This window comes from Uloborus diversus, chromosome 2 (assembly GCF_026930045.1).
Source record: "Uloborus diversus isolate 005 chromosome 2, Udiv.v.3.1, whole genome shotgun sequence".
Classification (NCBI taxonomy): Eukaryota; Metazoa; Arthropoda; class Arachnida; order Araneae; family Uloboridae; genus Uloborus; species Uloborus diversus.
This window is the reverse complement of record NC_072732.1, coordinates 54,130,243-54,150,793: the sequence shown is the minus strand read 5'-3', so window position 1 is coordinate 54,150,793 and position 20,551 is coordinate 54,130,243. Positions and strand designations below refer to the sequence as shown.

General features: G+C 32.0%; 1 protein-coding gene across 1 annotated transcript in view; it reads right to left on the bottom strand.

Moving 5' to 3' along the window:
• Positions 1 to 20,551, bottom strand: part of LOC129217046 (vacuolar protein sorting-associated protein 16 homolog) — a 54,379-nt gene that overhangs the window by 23,263 nt on the left and 10,565 nt on the right. The window contains exons 5-12 of the mRNA XM_054851284.1: positions 17,299 to 17,446; positions 15,360 to 15,481; positions 14,531 to 14,650; positions 13,842 to 13,897; positions 13,675 to 13,761; positions 6,896 to 6,990; positions 4,252 to 4,328; positions 941 to 1,072 (exon numbers count right to left, since the gene is read on the bottom strand). Of these exons, the coding sequence (XP_054707259.1) occupies positions 941 to 1,072; positions 4,252 to 4,328; positions 6,896 to 6,990; positions 13,675 to 13,761; positions 13,842 to 13,897; positions 14,531 to 14,650; positions 15,360 to 15,481; positions 17,299 to 17,446 (837 nt within the window). The remainder of the gene's footprint in view (positions 1 to 940; positions 1,073 to 4,251; positions 4,329 to 6,895; positions 6,991 to 13,674; positions 13,762 to 13,841; positions 13,898 to 14,530; positions 14,651 to 15,359; positions 15,482 to 17,298; positions 17,447 to 20,551) is intronic.

Sequence of the window (20,551 nt, the reverse complement as noted above, 5' to 3'; positions counted from 1 at the left end):
ACTGTTTGTAGCCTGGCTCAACTCATTATATGTTTTAAATACAAAGCTAAGGTATAAAATTAAAAAAAATTAGCTTCATTTTATAGATTTTGTTTTCACCTTTCAGTCAAAAATTTTATTTTCATAATTTTTTTGACAGAATTGGCTTGAGATTTGAAGAACACTGCTTTATCTTATAATATAAATTGCCAAAATGTAGCGTTATTCATTTAAACTGGACTTTGATCTTAGGGGTACAACATCCACAGAATATTTTTTTATAAGAGGGCAGGTCAATTAATGAGGTCATTTCTGTGCAACTAAATGAGTTTTCATTCAATTTTTAAAAAATAATTTTTGAAGTATTAAAATAGCAACCAAACTGTAAATGCAAAAAAAAAAAAGAAATTTAATTTGAATTCTGAATTCAAATTATGTTTTTCGCAATCACGAACTGCGACAGGACTCGACTCATTGGAGTTAGTTTCTAGAAACGGCTCCTGCCCCTCCTCCTGGGCGGATACGTGTGCATAGTTATGTGCGTGTGTAGGCTTGGGCGTGTGTGAGTGTATGTGTGTGAAGTCGTTTGTGTGTGTGTGTGTGTGTAGGACATGGACGCCTCTGACCAGGAGATTGGATTGCTCGGGACCAGAGGAGCCGCGCCTGCAGAGGACGGTGGGCAGTGGTGCTGCTGGTCCAAGCTGAAAAAGGAACCAGACGCCAAAGATGGTCAAGTGAGGACAATAAGCAATCGTGATTGCTCAAAAAAACTCTTGGTTATCAGGATATTGTAGGAATACTTTTCAAAAATTCTATTTCAAAACTAAATTTTTCACAAATAACTTGATTTTTTTTTGCATTTTCATGGAGATATTTAAGATCATAATAACTTAAAAAGGAGTTTTTTCATCAATGTTCTCAAAACAGGCACACTGTGCATTGTCAAAAAATATTTACTCACACGCAGTAACATCTTTTGGGTTGGTGGCTGAAATTCGTGTCCAGCAGCTTTTAAGCAGCACTCAACTGCTTCTTCTAATTCACTCTTCTCCCGAATCATTCTAATGTATTCATCAGCTTTATGGCTATGACGCTAATGAGAAGAAAAAAAATGCATGACCATTTTGTATAATTTACAGTACAGAAACTTTATAATCAATGTGAAATACAAAATAGAAGCCACGTGCAGTCCGCCCAGACAAACTAAGAGATGCTTAGGCACTCGTAAAAATAAATTTTAAAGATTTTAATTTATTTTTACGTTTACAAAGGACATGAAATAAGAATGTAGTATAGATTTTCTGTTCCTCAAAATAAAAGTTGTAAAACTGGCTAATAAGACAAGAGTCGCTCGATGGCGATCCCCAATGCACATTTCTCCCATTAGACGGAGCCACAAGACAAAATCAATCCACCCAATCTGAGCAGAAGCATGATTGAAGGGCTGTTGGCATGCCAACCCACAATTATAGCTTGTATCCAGTGAGAGCTGACTGGAAAGCCCATATTCTTCGGTCACAAAACCATGCAGGCGTTTCTTTGAAGGAGACAAACACTAATGAGAAGTTGGGTTTTGAATCTTAAGACTGATTTCTATTGAATGTAAGCCGTTAAATGCTGTGAAAGAAAAGAAACCATTTTCTTTTTGTTATCGAATAATTTGCTCTGAATGAGCGAAAAAATAATTCTTTTGGAAATAAATCATTTTATTAATTGCATTACTTGTTTCTAAGATTTTATTTATTTATTTTGGTATTTTAGAAAAACATTTAAACTGCCTATTTAAGACACCAGTTTTAGTTATTTGATGTCTTATGGTGTTATTACACGATGCAACTTTAGTTGCAGCAAATGCCAGCAACATTCTCCGCCCACTCACAGGTTTACCACAAGGAGCAGACGATTGCCGTTCCACAGTCCAGAATTTATAGGTTATTGCTGAACCAGTGTATTTTATTTTTAGTATCAGATTTATACTTCTTTTTTTCCTTCTACACGAAAATTTTATGGATATTACTATATTGTGAATTTGAAACACGCCAAATTGGCGACTAATTTTCAACCGATTTAAAAAAAAATTAGTTTCAGCTTTGTTTTGAATAAAAACTACTTTTTCATTGCTTACATTTTTCGGCAGTATTAATTTCATTCATAAATTAGCAAAAACAAGTTTTTTTTAAATTTTTTTGTTTTGAAAAAGAAAAAATTTATTAAGTGTTTGCTTTATTTATATTGAGATCACAAAAAAAGAACAAAAAAGAAAAACGGCAAGGACTTGGTAGTGTTCTTGGCGAAAGATGTTGAAAACGCACTATTTGTTTCGATTATGGCAAATTCCATCAAAAATTGTTATGAGTTGTCATCTTTGTGGTAACACAAACTTCTTTGTTCTATACACTGGATTAAAAATGACTTCATCTCTATGGACAATGTTGTTGTGGGTGTAGCTGCTTTATTCGGCACAGAAAGGCTACTCCATGTAGCATCAGGCCCGTGTCCAGGATTTCATAAAGGGAGGGGTTGAAACTTTTTACCTATGTAACTTACGTTGTCAAAGGAAAATTAACTACGCGTGTTGAATGGTTTAGTTCGATAACTAGGCTTTTTTTTTATACGTTTTGCGTTTTTTTTTTTTTTAATGAAATCTTATTTGTACAGTTGAACATTTTGTAAAAGCACACATATTTCTTTTATGCCACCTAATTCTAGTTTTTTTTTCTTTTGTTTTTCCATCAAATAACATTGAACAGGAATTTAATGAAAATAAAAATTGTATTAAAAAAAATGCTGTTCCGCATAGAAACATTTTTCTAATGTGTGAAACGACTAATTCATCCAACACTAAAGGCGTACCATAAAAAAACAGTAAGCAAAGTACCCATTTTCCATGCCACTAAGTTTTTTTTTGGGTGGGGGGGGGGGGGTACGTCATTGTCTAATATTCGTTTAGATAATTTTGCCTTGCATGCTTATAGCATTGCCGGACTTTCCAGCCATTCCATTTTTTCAAGCACTTAGAAGCGAAGGGGCTCGGGAATCCTACAATTGAGGAAAATGGTAATTGTTAAACATGGGTAAATATTAAAGAGGGTGAATACTGTATCAGAGTTTAACTTTAAAATTAATTAAAACTTAAAATACGTTTTGGAAAATCGTTTAATGATTCATTGATTTTTTTTTTTTTTTCAATGGGAGGGGTTTAACCCCTAAAACCCTCCCCTTGGACACGGCTCTGTGTAGCATGGTCCTTTTTTTTCTACCGTCTCATGCTGCCAAGTTTTTCTGTCAAGCAGAAGGACGGAGAGAAAAAGCTGATGTCATTCAGTCAGGAGAATTCCCATTGGATAACACTTGCAACCTGGTGCAATTATTGCATGCAATTGTTGGCAACATTAAGCATATTTTCCCCGTAAAAATACATGAAGTTGCAGGAAAAAGTTGCAGATGGTTGCACCATGTAGTAAGACCTTTAGAGTACTGTTATTTTCTATTTCTAATGTGGTTTTGAAATTTAATCCCTATTATTTTATGTATGTTTTTTTTCATCCTGTTTGTTGTGTCAATAATGCTATATTCAGCATGACAGTTATTAAAATGAACACCCTTCACTCTGCAGCAAATAGGCATATATATATATACTACAAATGCTATGAAATCTAAGTTATGAATGAAAAACATTGGACATCACAGCTCTTGTCGGTGCACATCCTTGCAAAATACATAGGTTCATACATGAGGCAGTGAGAAGCAAAGGGATGTAAGTGCCAAAATTTAAATTTGGACATAACCAGTACACATGGTAGGTGAACCTCTCCTCTGTGTCAGGGCAAGAGATAGTACTAGTAGCTCTGGTAGGTGCTGCTATACAGATTGATTTGGGGAAAAAATCCAATGAAAGACTACCTAGAACCTGTACAGGTTTTGTAACAAACTTTAAAAAGTCTACTTACATCCCTTTGCTTCTCACTGCCTCACATGTAGGTTTTTTTTGTGTGTGGTTGTTTCAATGGTTTTGTTAAGAATAAAGAACTTAAGAAGTTTGCATAACAATATGTGCATAACAATAAATAATTCTTTTAACTAATGCTAGGTTAGGACTATTTCCCAAAATTCTAAAGAAGTTCTTTTACCATATGTACAGAAGTTTAGTATGACCTCGTTTGAATCGATTAGTTCAGAAAGGGCATAAGTCCTACGGAAATCTATTGGACTTACGCCCTTTCTGAAATAATCGATTCATTTAGAGTATGAAACAAAAAAAAAATTACTAACTCTAAATTCATTTGATGCTTCTAGAAGCAAAGCACTGGGAGATAGGGATCCAATTTTAAACACATCAATCACAGCATCTAAATGAAAAATAAAATAATTGTGCTTATGCATGTCATCCTATTGAAAAAAGGAACATAATTTTGAAAATATTTTGAATACTATTTTAAACTACATTTTGCAATAAAACATATAGTAGTGTCTCCTTTAAGGGACACCTCTATTTAAAGGATATTTTTTCTGGTACCAGCCCATTTGAATAGGAATATTATGTATTTTCCTCCAATTAAGGAGCACTCCATTTAAGGGCCTCAGAAAAAATTACAAAAATTCATGAAAAATGAGTTTAAAGTATTGAATTTTTACTGGAATTTAAGGTTCACTTTTTGTCTTCAAATTAAATGAATTTTTTAAAAACTTTAACATGTACAATGAAGCAAGTACGTATTGTAAAATTCTTGCTGAGATTTACATGCATGCTTTTCCATAGCCGTTTATTCACTTATGCCTCATTTTCAACCGCTAGTGTATGGTCCATAACAAACTTTATGATGAAAACTTGAAATGTGAACTGTAATTGCAACTTACTTCGCATTATATAACATTGTTAATTACGTCACATCAAAGAAATGGGGCGGATACGTTTAAAGACGGACATTGATTTTCATTGGGTACTAATTAGTTGACAAGGACCAGTCTAGTTGGGCCCAGAGTCTGTTGCTGATTATCACATTAGTATTTGTATTTATTTGTATTTGTAAACTCATGGAACAAATTACTACAAAATATTTTTTGTATGTTACAAAACTTATATTGCTAAATTTTTGATTAAATTTCAGTTATTAAAAAGATACATTTTGAAGCTTAAATAAATCTGAATTTTATTGTACAGTTGAACCTCCATATATCGAACTTCCACATATCGAAATTTTCTATATATCAAAATCCCAGCAAATTTCTATGTTCATTACATAGAAATATTGTTTCTATATATCGAAAAACTCTCTATATATCGAAAAAAATTTCGAGACATTCGTAGGTTTTTTTTCCACTTTAGACTGTTTGTCTCATGAAAAATGAAGGTTAGCGGAGAAAATTATGATCACTAAAGGTTGCTACGAAACTCATAAGGAACCTGGGGTTCAGGGGCTAGTAGATAGGGTCGTTCTGTTCTGGAATTCTTACATTCCCTCAAGTTTATTTCAAATGTTAGTTACAACCAGTAACACTGTAAAATCAGTTTCAAGTTATCCCTTTTGTCTGTTGATTATCATTCCTAGTATTTTTAGCTTCAGTAAAAATCATTTAAGTTAAGTAGATTTATTTTTTACTTTTCTCTCGATTACATTGTCAAAACGAAAATCCCCTAATGTGGTGGTTCAAGTTGAATTGCCGAAGATTGAAAGTGTATGACGGCGCAAAAATGTAATTTCTGTTAAATTTTTAATTATTACCTTTCATTTAATCCAATGCTCGTTTAAATAAGAAATTGGGTTTCACGCACAAAAATTAGTTTTAATTTTAATGTTTTAGGATATTTTTATGATAAAATAAGATTATATATATATATCAAAATTTCTATATATCGAATTTTTCCCCGGCAATTTGCTACTTTGATATATGGAGGTCCGACTGTACATTCACATATAACACATCTTCAGTTTGTAACCATAAATTTTAATAGTTTCGGTTTATGATAAAATTATTTCGAGTTAATACAATCAATACATCAACTCAAATACCTTCAAAAAAGGGATATCTCTATTTAAAGGGCAAAGTATCTAACTCCCTTAGTGTCCCTTATTGAGAGGCTCTACTATATATAGAATTAAGAAGCATACTGGTAAGCAGGAGGAAGAATTACTTAACAAATCTGTTACTCAGAGCCAGACTAACGCAAGTCCAAAAGTTCCGATTTTCTGTTTACTCCTGCATTGTATGTAGAATTCTATTCCGCATCAAGCCATGTGAATGCAATTCTTTAAAAAAAAATCCTTCCTAATTATTTTGTTTTAAAAAAAGTCGGCATCCCATCCTCTGTATGGGCCAGACAAACATTTTCTCTCTCTGCTGTAAAGTAGTGATTATGTGACTTACGTTTGTCTTGCTATGAAATACAAAAATAATGATTTATTATATTACCTAATTGCTTTAGTAGTTTTACGATAAATTGCAATTATTTTCACATAAGAATATATTGTTTTGAAAGGCTACTGGTAAAAACTATGCAAAACAATATGTAAGAAAATAGACTGATAAATACTGAAAGAGTTTTAATTTTTAAAAAAATGTTGTACAGAAAATGATAGTATACCACACTATAATACAATTTGGCAATTTCATCGCAACAAACTAACAATCATAATGAGTAAAATGTCCTTGCTGCTTTAAAAATATAAAAAACTACTAATAAGTAATAAATGAATGAAAGCTAAAATCTAAGCTTTAGCCTTTTTTTTTTTTTTGGTACCACATCAATAGCAGGAGCACAATGCTCTTCTTAAAAGTGGTGAAATAAAAACATTATTTGTATTATTATAACTAAGCTAGACCTTGTATGCACAGTATTTGTAGAATTCATGTAACTAAAATAATATCACTCCTCCAGAAACAGTGAGCAAAAGACATTAAGAAAAAGTTAACCAACCTGGAACTTTTTGTAATAATTCATGTGTACTGTTGCCAATTATTCTCACACCATCTATTTCAGGAACTAAATGAATTGGACTGTAAAATATATCACTATACTTCATTAAGGATACATAATGGTGAAAGATCAAGTAAATACCTGAAATAATGTGAAGCTGATGAAAAAAAATGTATATATATATACGTTGTTGTTGTCGTGTCTAATGACATGCAGAGTGCGAAAGGTTTAGAATATATATATATATATATATATATTTGATAGCAATACAAGGATTGAACAAGAACGAAAAAATCTTTTAAAAGAAGGAAAAATGAAAAAATCCCAAAACACCCTGGGGCCTCACCCCCTGATGAGGCCCCCCTATCAAATGTGTTGTCTACCAGTATCATAGAGCAGCCTGTGGCGCCTATTGAACTGAGTAGTGAAGTTCATTTTGGTTGACTTGTCCAGATTATAAATACAATATATGATAGTGTTTCTATATATATATATATATATATATATATATATATATATATATATATATATATATATATATATATATATATATATATATATATATACTATGTGACCAAAAATATTGGAATTTTTTCAAAATTTCACTTTTTTACAGATTTCTCGAGAAATAACAGACAAATTGCTCTGTAATTTTTTTTCACATTTTTCAGCTGCCATTTTCCAACCAAAATTAAGTCTACTACTCATTTAGAAGACAAACAACAAATTGAGGAAACAAAAAAAAAAAGGTTTTTGATCATTTTTGATTGTAAATAGCTGGGAATAAGCTATAAATTTCAGAAATAAGTTAAAAACCTATCTAAAATTTATTTTTATATTTTTGTGAAAGTATCTCTTATACCCATGGAGATATTAGCATTTCTTTCAAAAATGCAATTTTTTTTTTTTTGAAGGTTTTTGGCTCATGTTACGTAGAGTGTTTCGTCAAACGTTACTAAACTTTTAGAAGGTTTGACAACATATTAGAGAAACGTAATACAAAAGTTTGAAGTTAAAATATTGAAAACTTAATGAAATATGAACGTTTAAAGTAATTAATTTTTTACTGCACATGCACGAAAGATAGCAATTTATAACGTTTATAATATAAAGATCAGATATATCCTACAACTCATAAAAAAATTCCACCTTAATATCTTAAAAATCTAAAAAGTCATCAGCGATCTAATGAGCCGAATTTTAGTAATTCTTGGCTAGATGAGGAATTGCAAGGGATCGTTCACAAATAATTTGTTCTTATCATGAATCACTCTGCAACGATAGCAGGAAAGTGTTGCCAGTTTGCAAACGATCCCTTGTCATTCGTCGCCTATGCAATAATTATAAATTCGGCTCATTAGGTCACTGATAACTTTTTTAATTTTAAAGATATTGACATAGAATTTTTTTATGAGTTGTAGGATATACCTGAGCTTTGGATTACAGAAGTTTTAAATTGATATCTTTCGTGCATGTGTAGTGAAAAATTAATTGCTTTAAACCTTCATATTTCATTAAATTTTCAATATTTTAGCTTCAAATTTTATTGTTATATTTCTGTAATATGCTGTCAATTATTCTGAAAGTTTAATAACGTTTGCTGAAAAACTCTGGGTGATATGAGCCAAAAACCTTCAAAACCAATTTGCATTTTTGAAAGAAATGCTTATATCTCCGTGGGTGTAAAAAATACTTTCACGAAAATATTTTTTAAAATTTTTGATAGATTTTTAACTGATTTCTGAAATTTATAGCTTATTCCCAGGTATTTACTATAAAAAATGATTAAAAACCGTTTTTTGTTTCCTCAATTTGTTGCTGGTCCCCTAAATGAATAGCAGACTGAATTGTTATTGGAAAATGACAGCTAGAGTATACTTTTCATGTGGAAAAATTACAGAGCAATTGGTCTTTTATTTCTCAAGAAAGCCGTAAAAATGTGAATCTTTGAAAGTGTCCCAATATTTTTAGTCATACAGTGTGTGTGTACGAGGTGTGGCTAGAAAAAAACCGAACTGATGCTATAAAAATTTTTTATTTTCCATTATTTACAATTTGATGTTATCTCCTTCAATGTACTCTCCTCCTCAGTCTATACACCGCTCCATACGAATTTTCCATTGTTTATAGCGATGCTGCACATCATTTTCGGTAAGTCCATACATTACTTCCGTCCCTTTTTCTTTTACTGCTTCAACACTCTCAAATCTAGTTCCTTTCAAAGCTGACTTGACTTTAGGGAAAAGAAAAAAATCACAGGGGGCCAAATCAGGTGAGTAGGGTGGATGGTCTAAGATGGGAATGTTGTGATTGGCTAAAAACGTCTTCACTGACAATGCATTGTGTGCTGGGGCATTGTCTTGGTGCAGGATCCATGTCTTTTTTTTCCACAAATCGTTCTGTTTTCTCCGTACTCGCTCACGTAGGGTAGTCAGGACGCTAATGTAGTAATGCTGATTCACTGTTTGTCCCTCTGGTACCCAATCAATGTGTACAATCCCTTTGACATCAAAAAAAAACAATCATCATTGCCTTGAATTTCGATTTTGACATTCGTGCTTTTTTTTGTCGTGGAGAATCAGGAGATTTCCAATGCATCGATTGGCGTTTGGTTTCGGGATCGTAAGTAAAAAACCACGATTCATCACAAGTAATAACATTTTGTAAAAAGGTGGGATCTCTTTCAATGTTTTCTAGGATGTCAGAACAAATCATTCTTCGGCGTTCCTTCTGTTCAATTGTGAGACACTTTGGAACCATTTTTGCACACACTTTGTTCATGTTGAAACTTTCATGAAGAATCTGCCTAACACTTTCCTTGTCAATTCCTGTCAACTCAGACATTGCTCTGATTGTTAAACGACGATCTTCTCGAACAAGTTTACCGATTTTTTCAATGTTTGCATCAGTTTTTGCTGACAATGGTCTGCCAGTGTGAGCGTCATCACTTGTGTCTTCGCGGCCATCTTTAAATCGTTTAAACCACTCAAACACTTGTATTCGCGATAAACAATCATTGCCGTAAACTTCTTGCAACATTACAAACATTTCACTTGCAGATTTTCCAAGTTTGAAAAGAAATTTGATGTTAACACGCTGTTCTTTCTGTACACTCAACATTTTTCCGACGCACAGACAAAACGTCAACTACTTAGAACAGACGCCACGGGCAGACTGAGTGCAGGAGGCAGATGAAACTTGAGCAGTAGGCGGAGCAAGAGTCACGTGATAGGCCAGGCGACTTTCAGCCTTATTGCATTCGTTTTATTGTTTCACCTGTGCTAGTTCGGTTTTTTTCTAGCCGCACCTCGTATATATATTAGGGTGGTCCTTATTTATACGGGAAATTTTTTTTTTGGAATTCAACAAATGACGCCCCCTAGTTTTGTGACTCTATAATAAAAAGTAATCGGTGCAAAATTTGAACTCGATCGGTCAATAATAACACGTGCCCCTAGGACGTTGAACTTTAACACTTTTGATAATTTTCCCACAAATCTTCGAGTTTTTACTTCAGACCCCGTACATCATTTCTCCTATGTTTGCAAAATATTTTTACAGCGAGGTAGCACTAAAATTAATCTTTTTAATTACTTTATATCGTCTAAAGTTTTTACATTGAATAAGAATGAAATATTGCTTTAGAAACTTTACCTTAATCGTACGCTTTTCTCAATGTATCTCAATCGTGTGCATTTTTTTCCCAAAAGTCTTGGAGTGTCTGTAAAATACTAAATTGATTTTGTGACTCATACTTGGTAAATTGATTGTGAAATTCTTTGATTAATTGTGCTCCTCTTTCAGTTGTATCATTCACAACTTTCAGCATTTTAACAATATCTCTTCCCTTTAAATAGATTCCTTCATTTTGCCATGAATCAGGATCAAAAAGGAAAACATCTTTTGGTGTTTGTAACTTATCAAACAGTTTTATTCACTTGTAATTGATTCTATAAAGAGGAAGATCTTTACTAAGAAAGTATTCCAAATCATCTACTGTTATTTGAAATTTTTTATACAGTCATCAGACATGTCTTCCTATTCAGCAAGCATTTTTTTGAAGTCTTCTTTTCCTATCTTCGAAGTTAATTCCTTCATTCAGTACGGACAAAGCTACTAGTTCATCCCCTAAGTACCATAAGTGATTTATGAATTTTTCAATCACTGCTTCTGCTGCATGTTTGTCATCATTTTGTACGCTGCAGGTTTTTTAGACACTAGACTTTATACTAATTTAAAAGGCCTAGAAAGGGTTGCTGCAAAAAACTATATCTTCATACAACATTTAACTGTAAAACAGCAGGGCAATCTTTTCATGTAAGGTCAATTTAAATTGTTTCTTAAATATATAAATATTCAAACAATAAATTTCTTTTGTCACCCATCTGGCTCACAGATAAGCTCCAGGTTGCCGAAAACATATCCCAGTAGGAGCGAGGACTTTACCAAGAAATACTAGTACACGTTATGAGAATTCTCTGTAATATTTCTTAATTCCGTTTTTTTTAAAAATTAATATGTCATCAAATTCTTCTTTTAGAATTTAAGTGGTATGTGTAATTTTTGAATTTTGAAGCGCTTAAATAATGGAATATCGAGTCTAGAACTAAGAAAGGCAAGAACTTCTTTAAAGACACTCTGCAGTACGATTTCAAGTGCATGATGATAGCAATACAAATGCAATATATCACCGTTCAGCTTTTGCTCTAAAAAAATACATGCACAATTTATACGGCCGGTATTGTAAGCCGCTGTATAAAACACTACAGCTTGAACAGTTAGCAATAAGCAGCAATCATCTAAGATATCATATACAACTGAAGAAATATCTCAGAAATTCTGAGTAGCTGTTCAACATTGGAACCTGAAGCTATCATGGTAACCCTATTGAGCGTTTCTTTTCCAGTTACATCTGGATGTAGCTTTGTATCCGGGGAATTAATAAAAAACCTAAATTTAAATTCATGAAATCTGATTTTACCTCTCGAAGATTTTCTCTTGCTCTCTTAAGGGATGTACGATTGATCATAAGGTTATTTGGATTTAAATTTACTGCATCTACATAGGCTGTTAATGAATGAGCAGCATGTCCCTAATATGGCATTTGTCTAACATTGATGAAATACGAGCAGATCTCAATAGTTGTCAAGCTTTTTTGCATTGTGGTAGACCAGATATAGAAAAAAAAGTTCAACAGGTTAGGATAGATACCCATTTCGGTTTCTAAATCTTGTGAAATGCAAGAGGAATTTGATGATAATAAAGGACTATGTACTGAAATAGAAGATAGTTTAAAGTATAGATTTTTACATTATTCCGATCTGGAATTTTTTAAAATTTATATTTTAGATATGGAAAATAGAGTTTATTCTTATGGTAGGGTAATCGAGGATTTTTCAAAATTTAAATTATGAGAATGTATAAATATTTAAGTATATAACTAAAGAACAGCGAATTAAAATATAATTGTCATTACTTATTATTATAGCATGGAAACCTAGTGACCCTATTTGCCACACCTATTACATACACAGAAAATTTTCTAAATCAACACATCCAAAGCCTGGAGGAGGCAATTTGTTGTTGTCAAAATTCATTCATAAATGGCCTAGGTCATTCATTAATGGCCTTTAGAATCCCTTGTGTCCATCTTGGTGGAAAGAAATGTTCCCCTGCCGCTTGGATTGAAACGAGCGCGAATAGCGGTATGCCTATCCCATGGCCATTGGTGTACTTGTACACTATGTAATATGTAAAATTTTACAGAATGAAAGTGAGAGAATGGTTGGTCTGGAAGTAGCAACATCTATTGATGTTCAAAATTACTTTAAATATGAAAACTAAGAATATTTTTACATAAAAATGAGAAAATCCGCAATTTTTTCTTCAAAACTCAAAAAAGGGGCCCTAGGGGCACGTGTTAATATTCATGGATTGACTTAAAATTTTGCATGGATCATTTATTTGTATAATGAAACAAATTGAGGGGGCGTCGTATAAAATAACTACAACTTCAAAAATAAGGACCACCCAATATATATATATATATATATATATATATATATATATATATATATATATATATATATATATATATATATATATATACTAACTGTGTCAGCTGACTTTGCACGGCCTGACTTGAAAATAACAGTTTTGTCAAGTGATGCGTGTTACTAATCAGGCTTGAAAAAAAAACATCTGTAAAATTTCCAGACAGATTGAGCAAAAATAACCAAAAAGGAAACATTTTAAATCCCCCAATCACAAGAAAAGCCTCAAAACAAAAGCACGAATTTTGTTTGTTCACAGTCGAGAAAGGAATTGCAACAGATTTTTCTTCTCAATAATTTTATTCATGCTAATTAAAACTGATGTAAAGGCAGACAATAAACTTCCGATTTAAAATTTAATTTTGCTTACCTAAAAATACTTATAACTTTCTCCTTGTGATTTTGAAGACTTGGTGATTTCATTTCTAGAGAAAAAAAAATCTTCTAAAGGGGAACTTTTTGCAGGCTTTTGAATGAGACTAAAATCAAACCAATTGGATAACTATTTCGGATAGAAAAGCTATTTAATGCACTTCTCGGGTCCCAAAATTAAAATTTGAATGGTTTGGTACTTTTTTGGCCTTTGAAAATCCTCTTACATTCTTTCTTGGATGCCCATGTACCTCCCTGCCAAATTTGGTTGAGATCGGACATAAACTGTGGATTTGTTTTGAGGACATACAAACACACATATTTTGTTTTATTTTTTAAAATATTTAAGGATACTTCATGTAATCTCTTTCGGGGCCAATTACTATCATGATATTCTCCTTATTAACCTGCCAAAAGCCAACTACAGCACCATTTCCACACCTAAAACAGAAAAGGAAGAAATAACAAGAGTATCTTCATTTACAAGACCAAATAAGTACAGAATATTTTAAACTTTTTACCAAACTAATTGATGAGGTCTTGTTTTTGCTTGAGTGTCAAATTCACAGTATTTTGTCTGAAATGAAAAATTAAACAATGGTTAATAAATATAGAATTTACTGCACATTTGTAGGATAAAATGACCATGAAAATTTAAGGACAATACACAAAAACTCAAAATGTAATTAGTTAATGCAAATATATTTTTTTTAAATATTTATTACAATTGCACTTTATTATAATGAGCCCTGAATGGGACAAGTGCATGGGAGCATAACTCGCTTATAATGAATAAACTGCAATCTGCGGCCCCTTCACACTCCTTAGAAGTTCAACTGTAATGGTAATCCAGATTTAAGTAATATTCAGGACACCAAATGCCATGCATAATGGAGCACATGTTTTCAGAATGTAGAGTATATACATTGATCATTAAATTTTTACAAAAGATTATAGTAATCTTATATTACTTTAAATAAATATAGAGTAAAATAGAGAAGGCAATTTCTTTAACTATTCTGAACACTATATTTAACATATAACAATCTGCACTCCTTTTGAAAAACAATACTTAGTCACTTTATCTAAAAATATATATAGATGTTACAAAAAAAAAAAAAAATACACTGAAGTCACAAGCAAGTATCACCAGACTTAATTTTACTAAATTTTACTATTTACTAGGGACAAATAAGACAATAACTCATACTTCTAAATTAGCAGATCCCATCCACAATGCACCATTATCAGAAAAAAGAGCAATGTTCTGATTGTTGCAGGATACAGTCATTTCTATAATGGCATTTATCTGGGTGTTGAATTTTGGAAACTAATGAAGGGGTAAAAACGCATTAATACACATATTGTAAGAAGAGTTAGGGATAAAACTTTGATGCTTAATAGAAACAAAATTAATTTTTAAAAACATAACACACAGTATGAAACATCATCAACAGTGTTATCAAATAGAAACTAAGTAGGGTTTTTTTTTTTTTTTTAATGAATCAAAATTACTATGAGAATCAATGTAAAAATTGCTACATGAATAAAGTTACAACCAGAATGAGTGTACTACAACTTCTAATGTTTACATGGTAACCATTTTACAAACAATAATAATTATTATTCCTCCTTCCCCCAATCTGAAAAAAAAAAAAAGGCTGTAGTTTTTCAAGATGACACATGACAAACAAACATAACTTATAATAACGTAACTACTGCTTAGGAAGACATTATGGTTATAAAACTATCCTAGACACATTTATATTTTGTTTAGTATCCAAGGCTATTTAAAAGAAGCATTCTTATCAGTAAAAACACAAAAACAATATTAGCTATTTCTGAATTTTTTTCATCCAAAATTCCTTATTTGATTGCAATTTATATAAATATTTACCATTTGTCATTTATAATACTTAGGAAAAACATATCTTGTCAGTGCTGCAAATATTATTTATACATTAATGTCGGCTTATAATAGGATAATTTTTAGCAAAAAATAAATAAAATCTAAATTATTACAACATAGAAAAACTTACAACTTGAGTACACTTATCTTCATTTTGATTTAAAAGGTACAGATTTGCATCTTTAGCAACAAGAACTTTAGTATTTCGTTCTTCAGCAATAACAGCCCAACTGCTTGGAGGAGCACTTAGACCTTAAAAAAAGAAAGAAAGAAAATAAAACTTTCATTATTAAACAATGCTGAATGAAAAGTAAATGTTCATGAAATAATGCTTCATGTCATGAAATTGTGATGTTTACCGACAGGGGTGCTCCATAAGGTATATACACTCCATATATGTCGTATACACTCAAACATTTTTTAGACATATAGTGTATATATGATCGCATACACATATTGTGCATTATGGATTACCGGGAGTATACCCTCAGAAAATTGAAGGGAATATCACTGTTTACTGAACTAAATATCATTTTTATAATATCTTTTACTAAAATAAAATCTCTGTAATGCAAATAGAGAATAAAGGACTGTCCATAAATGATGTTACATTTTTTAAGAACATATTCCACCTCTCTCGCCCCCTCCCCTTCCCCTTGCCACATAGTATCACTTTTCATTATTCGTCACATGTCATGAAACATTACATAAACATATAGTAAAAAATGCTTTTATTTCAACCAAAATGCGTGATGTCACACCTCTTGTTGTATCCTTCCTCTCTCATATCTATTAAGAATTGTCACAATTTCATGAACTCCACTCCTCCTCAAAGCGTGATACCATCTGTGAATGACAGGGGCGGATACAAAAAACCATTTTATGGGAGGTCATGCAAGAGAAAGATCCCCTCCCCCCTCCCTCATCATCAAACGTACCGTTTTAGGTACAAAACATTTCTGAAACTGCTTGAAGTCAATAAAAAGCACCTAATTGATGAAAAATGCTGCAAATGATTTCATAAGCAATAAAACGAAGTAGTAGTTCAAATATTTATTTTCAAAAATAATTAATGAATTGAAAAGATACAATAATTGTTTACATTTTATGCATAAAGTGTTTGAACAGGATGTAACCGGATACTGTTGTTGACGGTTTACGGGGAGGAAGGTCATGACCCCCAAGACCCTCCCATTGTATCCACCGCTGGCGGATGAACCCTGAAAATCTTTTTAATACTCTAAAACTAAGGTTGAAACTTTATAAATGCTAGATTTTTTTTTGGTGTAGTGGTTATCAATTTTTGCATGGCTGACACACCTTTTTCTACTATAGCCTGTCAAAGGTTTGCATATACACTCATTCCAATACAAATTTTTAAGTGCTACCATATTCTGAATAAAATGGCCCGAAATGGCCCATTTTCATATGCTAATTACAGGCACTGTTGGTCTATAATGTAGAAGAATTTGTAAGATGGATCTAGATCCAGCCCTGCTTTAAAATATCATAGTGTGCAGTAGCATTGCTACCAGGAGGGGGGGGGGGGTCCGCCCCCGGGTGTCACCCATCTGGGGGGTGACACCCAGTGGAATTGCAAGTTTTTGAAAAATATGAAGCTAAAATGCATTTTTTTGAATCTACATATTTGAACATTTTCATAGCCCCCCCCCTAGAGGGCCCCCTCCCCCCCCCATTTTACCTGTTTTTCTTACATTAGCTTACATAAAATTTTGCTATAACATAAATGTAGTTGTTTCTGAAAATTGCATGAATTTCATGTTTAGTACATTTTTTTCCCCTTTGTGTTTGTGTGGGGGGGGGGGGGGAGGAGGAGACCAAAAATTACCGTCCCGGGTGTCACCCTTATTAGGTACTCCACTAATAGTGTGATGACAATATTTTTTTATAATTTTTTCAAACATTTCATATTTGAAGTTATTTCTTCCCTGACCCTGACAGTTAAATTACTTTTAGTAAATAATTTTAAAAAGAATTCAGCATCTCTCTAATAAAACTTCAATCAAATAACATTTAATTAGATACATAAGTTACTTTTTAAAACAGACCTGGTACAGTCGCCATTTTCCTGATTCTTGGTTCTTTGATATTATTGACTAGAAATATATTAAATGCACCAGTCAGAACTGCAACACCAGTATAAAATTTTGAGTTATTAAAAATTCTGCATTCTAAAACTCCAGTGTCTTTAACATCCTAGAGAATAAAGAAATACTGAGTCAAACCAATGTTTTAAACAATTGTAAAGAAAAAAACTAAAGAAATACATTTTTCAAAAAAAAAAATCAACTTTTTGATGGAATTTCTTTAAAGCTTATAGGAACTGATTCAGAGTGCTAAACAAATGTTTTCTTATCTGAACAAGCATGTGAAAAAATGAACAAAAAATGAAAGGTTATTCATATTTATAAAATTAAAAATTTTAAGAACAAACATTTTACACAGAAAATGTTTATTAATAAATTACATAGCATATAAAGTAACTGAAAAGCACAATTTGAAGAAAAATAATTCAACAGCATGTTGCATAAAGCTTTGAGATGTTTTGATCACTAGTTTTAAGAATGCATCTTAAGCACTATTCTCATTTTAGTGTAAATTTTAGAGGTAGTGTTAATCTGGCGTGCAAAGAAGGCCAAGGTTGGGGCTCAACCCACCAGCAGGGCTCCCAACACATTTTAGCCATAGAAAAGGGTAAAAGAGGACCATTTTGAATCAAAAAGGGGACCAGAGAGGACCAGTTAGGATTAAAAAGAGGACCTTGGGAGCACCATTCATAGTTAAACCCAGGGTAGCACCAAAAGGCAAATTAGCTGCGTGGCAATGAATACATGAAGATAATTCGTTAATTAACCAAAATAATGATTTTTAATGATAAATCCTTATCACCTTCTGTACATCTGAACTTCTTATCCATTGAATTATATTATTCACACAAACATTTGGATGGGGGGGGGGGGGGGAGTGACAAGCAAGCATGTGACTGACCATCTTACAGAGTAACTTTAATTGTAAAATAAATTTTCTACTACTTAACAGGTAAAAACTGGCTAGTTAAAAATAATCACCCAAGTGACCGATCAATCAGTGCATACCTAATAAAGACCTTTTAGATACAGTAAACACCTTAGTACAAAGTAGTTTACAAAATTTTTCCCATAACCAGTTTAAAGAGAATTCATTTTGATATACTGCTTTTACTGGATAACATAATGTAATAAATAAATGTGTAAGTTTAGATTCATAGAGCTATAATTTCAAATTGAAAATACTCATTATGAGTACTTAAAAAAATAAGGATACAAAGTTTTTTAGTTTTTAAAAATAAAATTAAATTAAATAAAAAATTTGAGGTAGCACATGTCAAAATAATTACAAGATGCAAAAGGATTGAAATCTTGCGCAAGAGAATCAAATTTTCGCGAAGTATGTTCACTGTTGGCATAGTTTCAAAAAAAAAAAAAAAAAAAAAAGAATTCTCTAAAACTAAACATGACTAAAATTGAACATAAAATATGCTAGTCTAGGATAGCATATGTGAAAATAACATTCGATTGCGCAAAATATCAAAATATGTACAAGATGCAAAAAGATTGAAATCTCAAAGACAAGAAGCAATTCCTCGCGAAGTTCGAGTAAGTGCAATGCTGCTATGGTTCCAAAAATAAGAAAGTTTATTACCTATTGAAATTAAACAAAAAATAAGCTAATCTATGGTGGCGTATGCCAAAATAACTTCCGATTGCGAAAAATATCAAAATATTAACAAGATGCAAAAAGATTGATATCTCAAACACGACAAGCAATTTTCCGCTAAGTGCGAGTAAGTTCAATGTTGCCATGGTTTTGAAAAAAAGTAGTCTCTTATCTATTAAAATTAAGCAAAAAATAAGCTAATCTATGGTGGAGTGTGTCAAAATAACTTCTGGTTGACAAAAATATCAAATTATTTACAAGATGCAAAAAGATTGAAATCTCAAACACGACAAGCACTTTCCGCGAAGTGCGAGAAAGTCCAATGTTGCTATGGTACCAAAAATATAAAAATTAATTGTCTATTAAAATTAACCAAAAAATAAGCTAATCTAAGGAGGTGTTATGTCAAAATAACTTCCGATTGCCAAAAATATCATAACATTAACAAGATGCAAAAAGATCGCGAGGTGCGAGTAAGTTGTTCAATGTTGCCATGGTTTCGAAAAAAAAAGTAGTCTCTTATCTATTAAAATTAAACAAAAAATAAGCTAATCTATGGTGGAGTGTGTCAAAATAACTTCTGATTGCCAAAAATATCAAAATATTTACAAGATGCAAAGAGATTGAAATCTCAAAACCCAGCAAGCAATTTTCGGCGAAGTCCAAGAAAGTTTGATGTTATCATGGTTCCCAAAAAAAAAGTTTATTATCTATTGTAATTAAACATAAAATAAGCTAATCTAAGTTAATGAATGTTAAAGAAACTTCTGATTGTCAAAAACATCAAAATATTAACAAGATGCAAAAAGATTGAACTCGCAAACACAGAAAGTAATTTTTTGCGATGCTACAACACAAGTTCAGAAAATTGCACTGATGAAACATTTTTGATTTTTTTCAAGTGCGTACGCACCCGTGAAAAATATCGGTAGCAAAATGCTTTGATTTCACGTCATAACTCTTCCCCCAAACTTCTTCATTTGCTAGATTTCCATGTAACAGAGGTGGGAGGAGGAGTAATGATGTAAATCTGAAGCGAAATAATACCAGAAAGTCAAGTTCAATAGAAAAACGGCGCCGCGGCAGCGTGTTCGAGCTTAACATAAGTCCGCACACAGAATCTTTTAATGTAATGAAAATTTTTAAAATCTGATTTTTTAGTAAAAACAATATAAAAGCGGACTAAACGGACCAAAATGTTAAAAAGCGGTCTAAAGCGGACTTTACCCTAAAAAACGGACTTTGGCGGGAAAAGCGGACCATTTGGGAGCCCTGCACCAGTCCTTGTTTTTCAACATTTATTGCCAATCTTAACATAACATTTCATATACAGTGAGGACTCTTATGCAGGGTTGTCCCTTTTTGTCCATTCCGGAAAAAAAAAAAAAACGTCACAGACAAAATGTCATTTTGTCCACTTCAACAGTAAACTGAAAGTTTTGAGGTAAAAATTTGAAGTTTGAAAATTATAAATAATTGTACAGATATTTCCTATTCAAGTAATATTTTAATATAAAAATAGTTGTATATAAACAATTGATTGTAAAATATTTTAAAGTGAAAATATAAAAAAGTAAGATCAGTTGAAGTTTATGTAAGTGTTAA